Raw genomic sequence first — 15030 nt, 5'->3', positions numbered from 1 at the left:
CTGTTTTTGGCCAAATGGGCCCACAATGCTTCAGGTCATCAAGGCAGGGATGGAACATATCGATGGGCTCGTTACCGAGGGGTGGATTTATCTTTGGACTCTATTATGCAGGTTATCCACGACTGTGACATATGTGCTGCAATTAAGCAAGCTAAAAGGTTGAAACCTCTATGGTATGAAGGGAGATGGTCAAAATATAGGTATGGGGAGGCCTGGCAAGTCGACTACATCACACTGCCTCAAACTCGCCAGGGTAAGCGCTATGTGCTTACAATGGTGGAGACAAGTACAGGATGGCTGGAAACATATCCTGTGCCTCATGCCACAGCCCGGAACACTATCCTGGGCCTAGAGAAACAAGTCTTGTGGAGACATGGTACACCAGAGAGAATTGAGTCAGATAATGGAACTCATTTCAAAAATAGTCTCATAAATAACTGGGCCAAAGAACATGGTATTGAGTGGATATACCATATCCCCTATCATGCACCAGCCTCAGGTAAAATTGAAAGGTACAATGGTCTGTTAAAAACTACCTTAAAAGCAATGGGTGGTGGAACTTTCAAAAATTGGGACAAGCACTTGGCAAAAGCTACCTGGTTAGTTAACACCAGGGGTTCCATCAATCGAGCTGGTCCTGCTCAGTCAGATCTTCTACACACAGTAGATGGGGACAAAGTGCCTGTGGTGCATGAGAAGAATCTGCTAGGGAAAACAGTTTGGATTTATCCTGCCTCGGGCAAAGGTAAACCCATTCGTGGGGTTGCTTTCGCTCAAGGGCCTGGACACACTTGGTGGGTGATGATGAAAGATGGAGGAGTACAATATGTACCACAAGGGAATCTAACACTAGGTGAGAATTCCTAATTTCTGCTTGTCTAGCTTAATCAGTAATGCATGGACTCTTTGGGAGTCATGAACTTGTATCCCACCATAACTACTGTTATGTGAACTGTTGCATAAACTACCAGTGTTCTATGAGTGTTTTTCAGGATGATTTTGTGGTGATGAAACCAGAACTAGGTTCATCGGCTGGCATCCAGTAACTTCCTTGAAATTACCATCTGCAACCTGCAACTTGTGGACCATGGACATGAACTGTGAAGACTGGTCCTTCTTTTGAGAATCTGCTACAATAGATAAACATCTGCAATTGTAGACTGAATTACTTAGTGAATTTTAGCACAGAGATAGTAATAATTTTTGTATGTTTAAGAATAAGAGATAGTAATGATTGGAGTATGACGCAAATGGTATGGAATAAGGGGTGGAATGTCCTGGTTTGGGCCAGGATAAAGGTGGTTTTCTGTTTCTGTACTTTTGCTTTTAGCTAAGTCCCTTGTAAGTGGTTGCATTTGCTAAAATTAACAGCAAGTTTCTCAGACAGTGTATGTGCTTCTAGGACTGATAACACTTGATGTTTATAGTTACTGCTAGAGACTGGTATGCAGGGCCAAGGACACTGCTTTCCTCAGCTCTGAGGAAAATATTTTACCGTCCAGGAGGACACAGAGGCCCCACCTGAGCCCTCCTTTGGGGAGGAACAGACAAGATAGATGCCAGAATTGACCAAACAGAGTATTCCATCCCATATACGTCACACTCAGTATAATTTGAGGCATCACGTGGGCCAAGCCAGATCTTTTCCTGCTTCCCTTCCTCCCCGGCATCCTGGAAGGATCCTGTCCATTCGTTTGCCTGTGGTCCTGATCCGTGCCAGCCCATATCTGTGTGTTCCTGCCTCCAGTTCCCGACTACTGCCGACTCCAGGAGTCCAGCCTGGACTTTCCCAGGGCTGCCCTACAGCCTCGGTGGTGACGTGAGAGTTATTGGGGGAGAGGGGGGAGGAATGTGGTTTCCATTTTCCTGTATATTTGTATATATTTAGTAATTTTACCTATTTATCATTCCTGTTTCATTAAAGTTGTGTAGTTTAGTTTCCAACCCATAAGTCTCTCTCCCTTATTCTCTCTCCTTTCTTCATCGAGGGGAGAGAGAGATTAAAGAGAGCGTCTGTTATTCGGTTTAATTGCCGGGTCAGTGTTAAACCGTGACAGTCTGGGATGTGTTTTCGCCAATATTGTAGGGTTCCCAAAATTTCTTGTAACTCCCTTTTATTCGTGGGTGCTTTTATTTGTCCCAGATGAGACAGAGTATCATGAGGGATATTCCATGTACCACCTTTCCATTTGATCCCTAAAAATTTGGCTTCCTGGGAGGGAGGCTGCCTTTTGTCCGCAGGTATTTCAATTTGTAAGGCTGTCAAGTGCTCAATTATGGCCTCATAAACTGCTCTCACGGCTTGCTCAGTTTTACCACCTATCAGTATATCATCAATGTATTGGTAAATTTTCACATCTGGGTCATTTTTTATTCCTGTAATATTTTCCAGCTCCTGTGCCAGAGCATGGTGGGCTATTGTGGGGGAATGCTTATAGCCCTGGGGCAGCCGAGTAAAGGTATATTGTATTCCTTCCCATGTGAAAGCAAAGTATTTTTGATCTTCAGGGTCAATTGGAATTTGGGAGAACATATCTTTTACATCCAGAGATGCAAGCACTGGGTGTGCTGCTTCCTGGATTTCTAGTACCAAATCTGCTATATTTGGAACAGCAGCAGTTAATTGTTCCGTGCCAGAATTTAACCTCCTGTAATCTACAGTCATTCTCCATTTATTATTGGGTTTCCTTATCGGCCAGATTGGAGAATTGTAAGGTGAATGGCAGGGCACAATTATACCTTTTTGTTTCAGGTCAGAAATTACATCTCTTATACCTTCTTTTGCTGCTATAGGAATGGGATACTGTTTCACATTTACAATTTTACTCTGAGGAAGGCGTGGAGCAGTTCTTAATAATCTGACTTTAAGGGTGGAGGTCCCAAAATTCCAAAAACATCCATTTTCATCTCTCCAGGATCTACCAACCAATACATCCATTCCCAAGAGATTGTATGGAATGTCTCCTACTATCATTTGGGTTTTAATTATTTCCTCTTCTCCTGGTAGCTTCAGGCAAACATTTGCCATTCTCTGTAAAACTGGCTGTCCCAAAGCACCACTGACAAGAATTGGTTTGAGGGAAGGGTTGATACCACATTTTTTCACCACATCAGGTTTTAGGGTGGAAATCTGAGCTCCTGTGTCGATCACAAAGGTTACAGGATAACATTTTGGTCCCACTGCACAAGTAAGTTCCAAATCACCCCTTTTATTTAAGATTAATCTTAATACATTTTGCCAATCCTTTGGAGGGCTGGATGTTTTGGAATTTGTTTGCTTATTTTGCGGTGTAGGGATGCCTTCCCAGGGCTTATTCAGGGGATCAGTAGATTTTACTGAATTTGGGTTAGCTTTTGCCTCCTCTCTCTGCTGTGTTTTAGTTTCCTTGTTAGCAGCAGAGAGAGGGCTGTTCAGTTTCCCGAATTGTGGGAACTTTCAGGTCTGTCTCCTGAATTTAACCTGGTAGGCCATTCTTCCACTAGAGCTTTTAAGTGGCCATAAGTGAAAGTATGACTTAAGATTGCAGGAGGGATGCCTTTTCGCTTAGCTTCCTCCTTAAGCTTTGCAAAAGGTCCCAGTTCACCCGGTGGGGAACTATTCCTGTCTCAGGGGGGTCTATTTTGATGTGGGTTAGTATTGTTAGAGTTATTAGTATAAGTATTGTTATTATTTCTATGGTTATTATTCCTTCGTCTGCTTCCCCTATTTACAACTGTCCATTCACCCCGTGATTCGTCCTGCTGGTAAGGAGGAATTTGGGGGGTCATGGCAGCTGCAGCCGCATAAGTTTTTTTCAGGTTATTATAGTTTACAGGGGTTTGGAGAATTTTTATAGCTGTGGTATCATCTTCGGGTGCTACATATTTACGACCGAACTCGGTCAACTCCGTGAGTAAATCAGACCAGGTATAACTTGTGTTAGGCGGAGGAGTAGCTCTTTCAATTCTGTTTTTAATTTGTAGGGCCTGATTCTGCAATTGAGCAGGCAATCCTCTGATTAATATAGCCATTCTTTCGGGCTTAATGTTTATTGTAAGCGGGTCCTCCTGCTTCATCACTAACGCATGGTCATAAACCATTTGAATTATACTGGCCTTATGAATATTGTCCCATAATCGGGAAAGGCCTCCACGCAATACATAGGGTTCTCCCCGGACTATGGGGTCAATAAGACCCACGTTATAAGCAGCTCTTTGTGTCAGGGACCAGGGAGCTCTGGAGTTGCCAGTGATTAACATAATTCCAGGACCCCAAATACCCGATGCTTCCTTTTCAGATAGCAGTATACTATCTCCACCAGAAGATGATACTCTCACAACATAATCAATTTCACTTTCGGAGGGCAACCTGGAAAATTTTCTCTTTAATTCTGCCAGCTCCAGAGGAGAATAAGGCTGCTCCTTATGGGTGACCTGTTCATGATCTGATTCCATGTCCCGTGCATGCTCTACTTTAATTATGGGACGTAGACGTTTGTGGATTATGGGTTTGCGCTCATCTTCTGAACTAGCAGAAGATTCCTGGCAGGAGGAGGAAGGCGCAGAGGTACTTTCACTCGAGAGAGCGAGCTGATTTATCTTTGCCTCCAATTTGTTATATTTCTCGGTCCCGACTTTTATAAAGGTCTTAAGTACGTGGCGCAATTCAGCCACTTCTCCCTCTGAGGAATCAGAGGAGGTATTTTCCCAATTAGTGGATTTTGGTGGGGCTTTTGATTTTAAAATGGAGGACCGTTTTTTTCCTTTTATAGAAACAAAACGAACAGATTTTTTCCCCTGTCGCTTTGCAGAAGATACTCCCTCTTCATCGGTGGTATATTCAGATGTAGAGGGAGCATTATTTAGCACCGAATCAAAGTTCGTGTAAGTCTCAGATTCTGAAGTACTCGGCTCCTTTGATTCTAAAAGTTTTATGTTTTCTCTCATCCTTTTTACCTCTTGGCGCAATTCTTCTTTCTCCTGCCAGAATATTGTAGCCAAGGTGAAAAAGAAACGAGCATAGAAAAAATCTATACCCTTTTTTTTAACATTCTTTTTGGTCTCCTTATCCAAGTTGGATGGGTTTTCTAATGGGGTAACTAATTTACCAAGAGAAGCAAAATTTCCACTTTGATAACGTTCATAAATCAGCTCAAAAACAGGTCTTTTTGGGATATAATTATGGGCTTTTAGGTTTTCCCAATAGGGACTAAACACTATAGCCTTGACAAATTCATCCTCTTTATAGAAGGACACAGTCTGGTCCTCACTGCTGGTCGAGCTGGCAGAACAAGCTACGGACTTCATTTGTTTAGATTGTTTTAAATTCCCTTTTAAGTTAGTTTTGCAATTAAGGCGCCCAAGAGCAGGCTCTGATTTTTTCCTCAATAAAAATCCTGCCGACTACGCCAATAAAAATGTCGCGATCCGACCTATTATTTTAATATTTTGTTTGAGGAAAACCAGCCACTGCTTCAGAGACGCGCAGAATTACAAAAAATAATAATAATAATACTTAGTGATTTAAACAAATTATAGGGATTTATTTTCAGGGAACAAGAGAACAGGTAAAGAGAGGGGATCGGGTTACCAAGTCCAGGAGGGAGCTCTGGAGTTAGCTGCTGCGTCCAGGCCGATGGCTCGCTGGTTGCTGATAGATGATCTGGTGGCTTGTCCGTCGCTTGCTTGCTCGCCGATTGCTTGCCTCTACTTGGTTCTTTTTTGTTGGGTTTTTATAATGAAAACGGGGAGAGGAAGGAGGGGGTCTTCGTTTGCATAACTTGAAGAAATTCACGGGTTTCCCGGAACAGACTTTTCCTTATCTATTTGTTAATTTCCCTATTGTTTTAGGTAGGCGCCAGGGAGGTGGTCTGACCAGTTTTAGGTCTCAATAGGTGCTAACGAGGCATTCTTACAGGACTGGTGACAGGAAAGAATTTGCTCAAGAAACATTTGAAATTTTGAAAAGGTTCACATCACGGTCCATTAGTAAAGCTCCAACCATGCTATTTTCTTGGTATATCGGTCCATGAATTCCCGTCGGTATCCGATAAACCTGTGTTGTCGTCAGCGTGACATCTATTGCTGAGGGCACATCGATGCCCAGGCTTCCCCTTGTGGCTGGGACGGGGAGCTGGTTTAGAGCGCTAGCCCGGCTACTTGTGTCATGGCGCGGGGGCCTGGCGCGCTGCGCCTTCCGTTTTTTGCAGACCTACATGCCAGGTTGTTGTGGTTGTCTCTCTGGCATCGGTCGCACCACACTGTGGCTGAGCAGGCTCTTGCTGAGTGGCCTGTGGCTCCACATCGGAAACAGACAGGGGTGGATTTTCTCCTTCTGTATCGATTTTCCCTTCTGTCTTGTTTTTGCGCAACTGCCGCGAGCAGCTTTTGGGTGGGTTCCAGGGCGGCGGCAAAGGCACTGGCCATTCCTTGGTTTTGTTGTGCTTGGGTGGCCCTTGAAGCCACCTCTAGCATCTCTGACACGTCAGCCGTTTTTGGTAAAGTAGAGAACAGCGACTTCATTCTCGGATTCGCATTTTCAAACGCCAGCAGCTTAAACACGGATTCCTTCTGCTCTGCTCCCAGCTCGGATTTAGCCATGATGGACTGCCAGACTCTGTCAACAAAATGTTGAAAGGGCTCATTCATCCCTTGCTTAACGGCAGTAAATGAAGGGACTGGAGTAGGCTCTGGAACCACGTAAAAGGCTCGGCGGGCTAAGTGCGCAGCAATGTGGTGGAGCACAGTCGGGAACTGCAGCTGGACTTGGACATCTGCATATCGTCCCAAGCCCATGAGCATCTCAGCGGTTATCCCTGATAGTGGATCCCCGGGTGCTCAAGGGCAGTTTGCCTCTGCTTGGGCCAGGCGTTCCCATTCTTTGGCCCAGACAATCTGCTGGGAGGGAGTAAGCAGGTACCTGGCCAGATTGCGGCAGTCGTGGGGGCAATTGGTGTCAGCAGTGAAGAGCAAATCCAGGACGGCCTGACCACTCTCTGATTTTAATCCTCCCTCTCTCAGGGTCTTCTTGGCTTGCTGTAAGGTTTTCCAACTGTGCTGTTCAAATTGAGGTGGCCCATTGCTATCGTGCAGAACAGGGCAAGCAACAGTGCTGGCCTCCCAATCCCCTTCGAGAATGGCATCACGGATGAAGCCAGACCATCTTCCGGGTCGGGGTTTATCAGCACCTTTGATGCCTTGGTTGTTCTGTCTTGATAACAGCGGGGTTGGAATGTCCTCCTCATCATCATCAGGGAGGGTGGGTGGGTCTCGATATTTATGAAAAGACGAGCGTTGTTCTATGTTTGTCATCCTCTTTTCTAAGGATTTCACGGCCTGATTTGTTTGTTCCAGGAGGGCTTTTATTTTGTCCTCCAGGCCAATGGGTGCAGCTGGTGGGGTGGCTGCTTCTTTCCCATGCTCTTTTTCTGAGCTGGGAGGTGGCAGTAGGGATGGTTTCAGGCAGCAGCTGGGGCCGCCCATCTCGGGGGTATGGGCTGTTGGCATCTTCACATTCTTTTGTTCGTTTCTTTCGGTGTTCGGAACAGGTGCTTCTTTTTCTTCCTCTGGCCCGATATCCAAATGAAACTCGGCTATGGAATGGTGCAGCTTCCCTCTCATGCCCTTGATGGCAAGGCTGTTGTCCCTTAGTCCTAGGAACGCCTTCCGGGTTTTTCCATCCACAGGAGGAGGGGTGGGTAGCGGAGGTGCTGTGGGGACAACACCAGACCCTGCTTCTGGTGGTGGTGCTCTAGTGTCAATGCTAGCTTTCGGCAGGAGGGCTGCAATGGCAGTGATGGCAGCTTCCGCCTCAGCTTTTATTTCTTTCAGGGCATTGATCACCACTCCCCAGGTATCGTCTAATCCGGTTATGTTTTTGTTCATTTCTTGAGTATGGAGGTCTCCCAATAGGTTACTGACCTCCTGCCAGAGTTCCCACGCAGCCGCAGAGGATGGGGAGGAGGAGAGCTCTTGCTCCTTCGCCAGTGTCATCAGTTTCTCATTGACAAGGGTACTTGCTGACAATCCCATCTTTTCCTTTTCCTTGGTCAATCAGTGGTACGGAAGGAACGATAGTGGATCTTCTTACTCGACTCCTTGGGTTTTCTGTTAATGCTAGTTTGCGCCGGACTGGATCCCTTTTTTCTGATTCATCTGAGCACGGGCTAGACCGAGGTCTATGCCCGCATTCTCCACCAGATGTAGCAAGACGAACCTCTTTTAGGGTACGGCGCCTCAAGGTCCAACCAGGTGTTCCAGCAGAGACTCACGAACAGTGCTCCGAGCCTATAGCCCACAGGGTTGACTAGCCTGGATCAGTGCTGTTGCTCTGAGAGCGACTGATCTCTCTGCTGGCTTGCTCAGGAGTGAACCCCGCCTGTGCCTCAGGCCTCACCTTTTATTGGCCCCCTGGTCCTGCTCATGCGCAGTAGGGGACCACCCTAATTAGGCACAGGTGGGCTTGACACAAGATCATGCTCACTCCCTGGCAATTAGTGGCACCTGGTTGCCTTGTTACACTACATTTATCAGCCATCCTGGCTGACAGGGGAGGTGTCAGTAGACTGGAGACTGACAGCTGTCATCCCCACCTACAAGAAGGGCCAAAAGGAGGATCCAGGGAGATACAGGCCTGTCAGCTTGACCAGTGCCAGGGAACGGGATGGAGCAGATGGTCTGAGTGCCATTACACAGCATGTGCAGGACAGCCAGGAGATGGGGGACAGACAGCATGGTTTTATGAAAGGCAGGGACTGCTTGACCAACCTGATCTCCTTCTGTGAAAAGGTAACCATTGATTGAAAGAGGGAAAGGTGGAGGATGTTGACTACCTTGACTTTAGTAAAGATTTCAGCAGCATTGTCCACAAAATCTTTCTGGAGAAACTGGCAACCTCTGGCCTGGAGCAGTGGCCTCTTCAGTGGCTCAAAACCTGGCTGATATCTAGGCTCAAAGAGTTGTGGTGAGTGGAGCTCAGTCCAGCTAAAGGCTGCTCACCAGTGCTGTTCCCCAGGAAATGCTACGGATATGGGGAGGGATGTCTGGAAAGATGGCTGGCACATAAGGACCTGGGTGCCCTGGTTGACAGCAGACAGAACATAGACCAGCATGTGCCCAGGTGGCCAAGAAGGCTACCAGCATCCTGGGCTGCATCAGAAATAGTGTGGGCAGCAGGAGCAGGGAGCTGATTGTTCCCCTTTACTCATCACTGCTGAGGCTGCACCTCGAATCTGTGGTCAGTCCTGGGCCCCTCACAACAAGAAGGACATTGGGGGGCTGGAGCTGGGGACCCACACACGTCTGGGACCACTCCTGGTACCTCCAGTGTCACTCGTGGCTTTTGTGGGCAGAGGAGGGAAAGGAGACTCCCCCTGGCACTGCCTGAGTGTCCAGTGGGAGAGTGGGAGAAGGAGAGGTTGTGTCTCTAGAGGGGAACTGGCTGGGCTGGAAAGGAGGGAGGGAGGGGACATGAGCGATGACTTCCGTGTGTGTCCCATTGGGTTCCTGGGGAGCCCCAGGGAGAGCTGGAGGGAGCCCCGAGAGAGTTGAGCAAGTGGCAAAGTCTGGTGCTGGTCCTGTGCTGCTGGGCCGGGCTCCTGAGCCTGAGAGAGCTGCTGGCAAGCAGAGTGCTGCAGAGAGAGAGCTCTGGGCAGGAGCAGCTCCTCTGCAGAGCGCAGCAGGGCTGCGGGCACTGCCTGCAGGCAGCAGGGCAGGGGAGAGAGAGGAGGGAGAGAGAGGAGAAAGGCAAGCTGGGCTGGGAGGAGAGCTGAGAGCTGCCTGGGCTGGGGGAGAGAGAAATCTTCCCAGCCTCTGCCATGGTGAGTCTCTGGCTGCAGGGCAGGGAAGCTGGGCTTCCTGGAGGGGGTCTTCCTTCTCCAACTGGCAGCCTGTGCCACAGCTGCTGGGATCCTTGCGGAGGAGTTTGGTGGGCAGGAGGAAAAGGTTTGGCAGAGCAGGGCTGTCCTGGAGCAGCGTCAGAATCATAGAATCATTCCCAGGGGCTGTGTGCTGGGGCAGGGACTCTGCTGCCTGCCTGCCTGCCAGGGGCAGCTCTCAGCCTTCCTGGGGAGCTCCCTGTTGCTGGCAGAAGCTGTGGCTGGCAGGAGACAGGTAGCACAGGGTAGGGTCCTTCTGGTTCTGTGACCATTCTGTGGGACAGCACTGCTCTCGTATCCACATCACACCAGAATATTTCTGAAGGGATTTTCATAAGCACAGTCAGCGCACTGATTTCTGCTGGGAAGCTTGTCGTCTCTCAGGCTGCTCTTCTATTTCTTGGCAGGGTTGGAGGGAACCTCAGCGGTGGAGGTAGGATCAGGGGCTGTGATTACCTTCACCTTCTGTTTTTTTGGGAACCTTCTCGATTTTCAGGTTTCTTCATGCTCCACCACCCTACATCCAGCATCACCTTCCCAGGTTTATCAGGGTCTGTGTGACAGCACAGCCCTCAGCCAGCCCATGGGGTCTGGGGTGTTGGGCACCTCTTCCTCCATCGGCTCACAGGAGAGGTGAAGTGCATCTGTGCTGCCATGTGCCCACCTCCCCCTGCCCAGGGGCTGGAGGGGCCTGCCAGGCATTATCACCATCTGGGAGGGGTTGTGCAGGGCTGGGGGAGGGAAAGGCTTTCCTGAGTGCCTTTCCTCTGCCTCTCTCCATGCCCCCCTCAGCTGCTCTTGCTGTTGATGTCAGGCTGGGAGCAGGAGTTTCAGCTGCAGGCACAGCTCTTGTGGCTCCTCCCATGCACATGGTTTCAGGCAAGTGTGGTATACATGTCAACTGAAAATATAAAATATGTCTCTCAGACCAGTTTTTTTTCCTTCGGCTGGTAAATTACCATGTGTTTATCTCAAGGAATGCCTGACAGACACCTGGTCGCCCAAACCTAACAGGGTTCCAGGACACAAAGATAAGAAATGACTCATCCCAGGAATCCTGGAGATTTGTATGTATCAGGGCCATCTTGAATGAAGTGACCCCCCCTTTCTTTTGGGGGATAAATAACCCTCGGAAAAGACGGGAAAAGTGAGCGCTTCTTCGGCTCGATGTCTCCTCAGCTCGTCACCCCGATTTCCAGCTACAGAAAGACAGAGCAGCGACTCAACGGCGAAAACCACAAGCAGCTCCCAGCCCGAAGAACCAGGATCAACTCTCCAGCCCGAGGCCTGGCCCTGCGCGGACGGTGATATTTTCTCTTTGTTTCTCCCTTTGTTACTCTTAACGACCATCGATTAAAGTGGTTACTTATACAAAAGGTCTTATTGCTAGTATAACCGGCTTTCCCTGTTTCGAAATAAACTTTTGTAACTAATTTTAAATCCAGCAGTCTGGTTATTGTCAATTCAAGCGTCGTCTCTGAGTCAGTGGCTGAATTTTCCTCGTAATCAAAATATAAATAATAACACAGATCGTAACAGCAAGGAGGTGTCCAGCTGTGCTCTGCCCTGGGAAGCTCTGGGCAGGGCAGTCTGAGTGAGGCTGGGCAGGGAGCTGACCTCCCTTCATCAGATGCCCTCATTCCATCCCTGGGCTGTCTCCTTGGGCTGTCTGTCCAAGCTTGGAGCTGCCTTCCAAGGGGCACAATGAGCCTCGTGTGTCCTGGGCTGGAAACAGGGTGCTGAGACCTTTAGAAAGGGTCAGACACTGAGTGCTCTGATCTGGGTCCCTCTGCTCTCAGCAGGGAGAGACAGAGCCACAGCCCAGCTCCCCCTTCTCTGCATGCAGCTGCAGGCAATGCTCTTTGCTCACTCTGTTCTGCCTGAGTGCTGCAGCAATACTGAGGGTTTCTGATACCCAAGAACACTCCCGAGAGACATGGGGCAACTTTAAACAAATAAAATCTTCTCTACCTGTTTCTTTATGGAGGAAACAGAGAAGCTGCCAGGCTTTGGCATCACCAATGTTTTCATATGAATAATTTCTGCTCTGGGATTGGTACCTGTCCCCACCATTCCCATGAAGCCCATTTTGGAAAGCTGAGAAAACTCCATGGCAGCCAGCGAACTGCTCCTCGTAACACAAACATCAACAGCAAGGGCTGCAGCCATGGGCTTCAAGGTAGAACATGGTGTGGACAAGAATGGACATGGTGCATGGGAAAAGACTATAATTTTTCAGAGAATTGTCTCCTAAATTATTGTGTTTCCTCCTCAAACAGCTGTCCATGCCTTTTTTAAAGCAGTAGATGTCCAACAGCAGTTCCATCAGGCAGTTCCTCCTCCTGGCATTGGCAGACAGGCGGGAGCTGCAGCTCTTGCACTTCTGGCTCTTCCTGGGCATCTACCTGGCTGCCCTCCTGGGCAACAGCCTCATCATCACCACCATCGCCTGTGACCACCACCTCCACACCCCCATGTACTTCTTCCTCCTCAACCTCTCCCTCCTCAACCTGGGATCCATCTCCACCACTCTACCCAAAGCCATGGCCAATTCCCTATGGGACAACACGGACATCTCCTACAAGGGATGTGCTGCACAGATCTTCTTCTTTTTCTTCTTCATCACAGCTGAGTACTGTCTCCTGACCATCATGTCCTACGACCGCTACGTGGCCATCTGCAAACCCCTGCACTACGGGACCCTCCTGGGCAGCAGAGCTTGTGTCCACATGGCAGCAGCTGCCTGGGGCACTGGGTTTCTCACTGCTCTGCTGCTCACAGCCAATACATTTTCCCTACCCCTCTGCCAGGGCAATGCCCTGGACCAGTTCTTCTGTGAAATCCCCCAGATCCTCAAGCTCTCCTGCTCACACTCTTACCTCAGGAAATTTGGGCTTCTTGCTTTTTTTGCTTTTCCATTTTTTGGCTGCTTTATGTTTATTATAGAGTCATATGTGGAGATCTTCAGGGCTGTGCTGAGGATCCCCTCTGAGCAGGGAAGGCACAAAGCCTTTTCCACGTGCCTCCCTCACCTGGCCGTGGTTTCCCTGTTCATCAGCACAGCAATCTTTGCCTACCTGAAGTCCCCTTCCCTCTCCTCCCCATCCTTGGACCTGGTGGTGGTAGTTCTGTACTTGGTTGTTCCTACAGCAGTGAACCCTCTCATCTACAGCCTGAGGAACCAGGAGCTCAAGGGTGCTTTTTTGAAACTGATAACAGGATTGTTTCATAAGTAATAAAATTCCCAGTTTCTTATGCATATCACTGATAATGTATCTCATATCATTCATAATGTGTCTCATTACAGGTTCAGCCTTCTTTCTGGAACAATTTGATTGTGATTTCTGATTTTTCTCTCTTTATAATACTGTTTACAAATCGATCTCATTGTTAAATTTCTAATTCCATACCTTTATTTCCCATGTTAACAGTAACCTTCTTGAAAGGTTTTCAAAATAAGGTCTCCTCCCTATTTTCAAAAATAAAGACCCAGCAGTGATTTTTTTTACCTGATGTCCTCTTTCTGAGATTTCCTCTGGTGTTAGGTTTGGGTCCAGTCATACTTGGGAGTCCTCTGAGAAGGAGGTTAAAAAGCAAGGATGTTCTCACTGATCTTCGTGACTCAATGGGAGGGACCTCATCATTGTGTTCCCTGAATCCTGAACAAATCTCTCCAAGCTGATCCTGCTCCATTTCCACTGTCCCTCTAAAAATCATTGCCTCAGATCTCCACCTCAGCTACTCCAATTTTAACCCCTACATGTCCCTTTCACATACTAACAGACAAATCCTTGACATTAGATCCTATGAAGTCACACCTTCCATATTAAAATCACCTTTTCCTGGTGATTTAGGAAAGAGAGTGGTGATCTGAGGAGAGGAGCACAGCTTTACAAAGGCCTAGCTTGGCCTCACCAACCTCCTGACCATCTACCTTTGGAGCATTTGCAGCAGTGAGTAAGGAATAAGCTGCAGACATCATCTACCAAGACTTGATATGATCCTCTAAAACATTCTCATTGCTAAATTAGTGGGGGATGTGTTTGATGGATGGACAGTTGGATGGACAAGGAAATGGCTGAATGACCTCATGCAGAAAGTTATGGTCAATGGAAATTGTCCAAGGGAATCCAATAATGGTGTCCCTTCTGGACTTAAAGGTACCTTCTAAATAGTAGTGGATGTCCCCAGTACTAATTAATATCATAATTAGTGACAGGGATGGTGGGATCAACAGGTTCCACAGCAAGTTTGCAGATGACACCAAGCTCAGGGACACAGTTGATTCACTTGAGGGCAGGGATGACAACCAGAGCGACCTGGACAGGTTTGAGCTTGAGGTTTGAGGTCTGTGTAAACCTCATGAAGTTCAACAAGGCCAAGTGCACGGTCCTGTTCCTGGGAGGAGGAAATCCCCACTGTCAGTAAAGACTGGTAGATGAAGGGATTGAGAGCAGCCCTGCAGAGAATGACTTGGGGATCCTAGTGGGTCAGATCTTTTATGACAGAGTAACCCACCCAGCTGATCAAGGGAAGCCAGTGGATGTAATATTTCTGGACTTCAGGAAGGCTTTTGGTACTGTCTCCCATAGCATCTGATGTATACACATGGAATTGAAAATACAAAATATGTCTCTTGAATCACTTTTTTTTCTTTTCTTCTCTCTTCCTGCTTGCAATTAACATATGTTTACCTCAATGTATGCCTGACAGACACCTAAAAGATAAGATTGCTTATCAGGTCACCTCCTGGTGCAGTGTGGAGACCAAAAACAATGAACGTAGCAGGGCACCAGAAGACAAAAAGATAAGGATGACTCATCTCCGGGAAGTCTGGAAATCTGTATCTATCAGGGACTTATGCAATAAAGGGATCCCTCTTTCTTTTGGGGTATAAAAAACCCTAGAAAAAAAGGAAAAAGCAGCAGCTTTTCCTAGACACCCCTTCTCTCGGCACTTTGGTTTCCAGCCACGAGGCAGACACAGCGGAGGATCAAACGGCGGAGAACCCAGAAGCAATTCCAGCCCAAGGCCAGGTCCCGCTCGGACGGTGATAAACTCTCTTTGGTTCTTTTCTTTTACCTTAATGACTCTCTCTCGCCAAGGTGATTAATTTATGCAAAAGCTTTCTGCTAGCAAAACCGGCTTTCCCTGTTTAAAATAAACCCTTGTAACT

The 15030-nt window shown here is 47.8% G+C and overlaps 1 protein-coding gene across 1 annotated transcript; it reads left to right on the top strand.

Moving 5' to 3' along the window:
- The first annotated feature begins 12160 nt into the window (after positions 1–12160).
- Positions 12161–13090, top strand: LOC115600032 (olfactory receptor 14J1-like). The gene has a single exon (XM_030468269.1). The coding sequence runs from the start codon at positions 12161–12163 to the stop codon at positions 13088–13090; it is 930 nt and encodes a 309-aa protein (XP_030324129.1).
- The last annotated feature ends 1940 nt before the right edge of the window (positions 13091–15030 follow it).

The sequence above is a fragment of the Calypte anna genome, chromosome W (genome assembly GCF_003957555.1).
Source record: "Calypte anna isolate BGI_N300 chromosome W, bCalAnn1_v1.p, whole genome shotgun sequence".
Lineage (NCBI taxonomy): Eukaryota > Metazoa > Chordata > Aves > Apodiformes > Trochilidae > Calypte > Calypte anna.
Note: the sequence above shows the minus strand (reverse complement) of the source record. Positions and strands in the feature narration are given on the sequence as shown.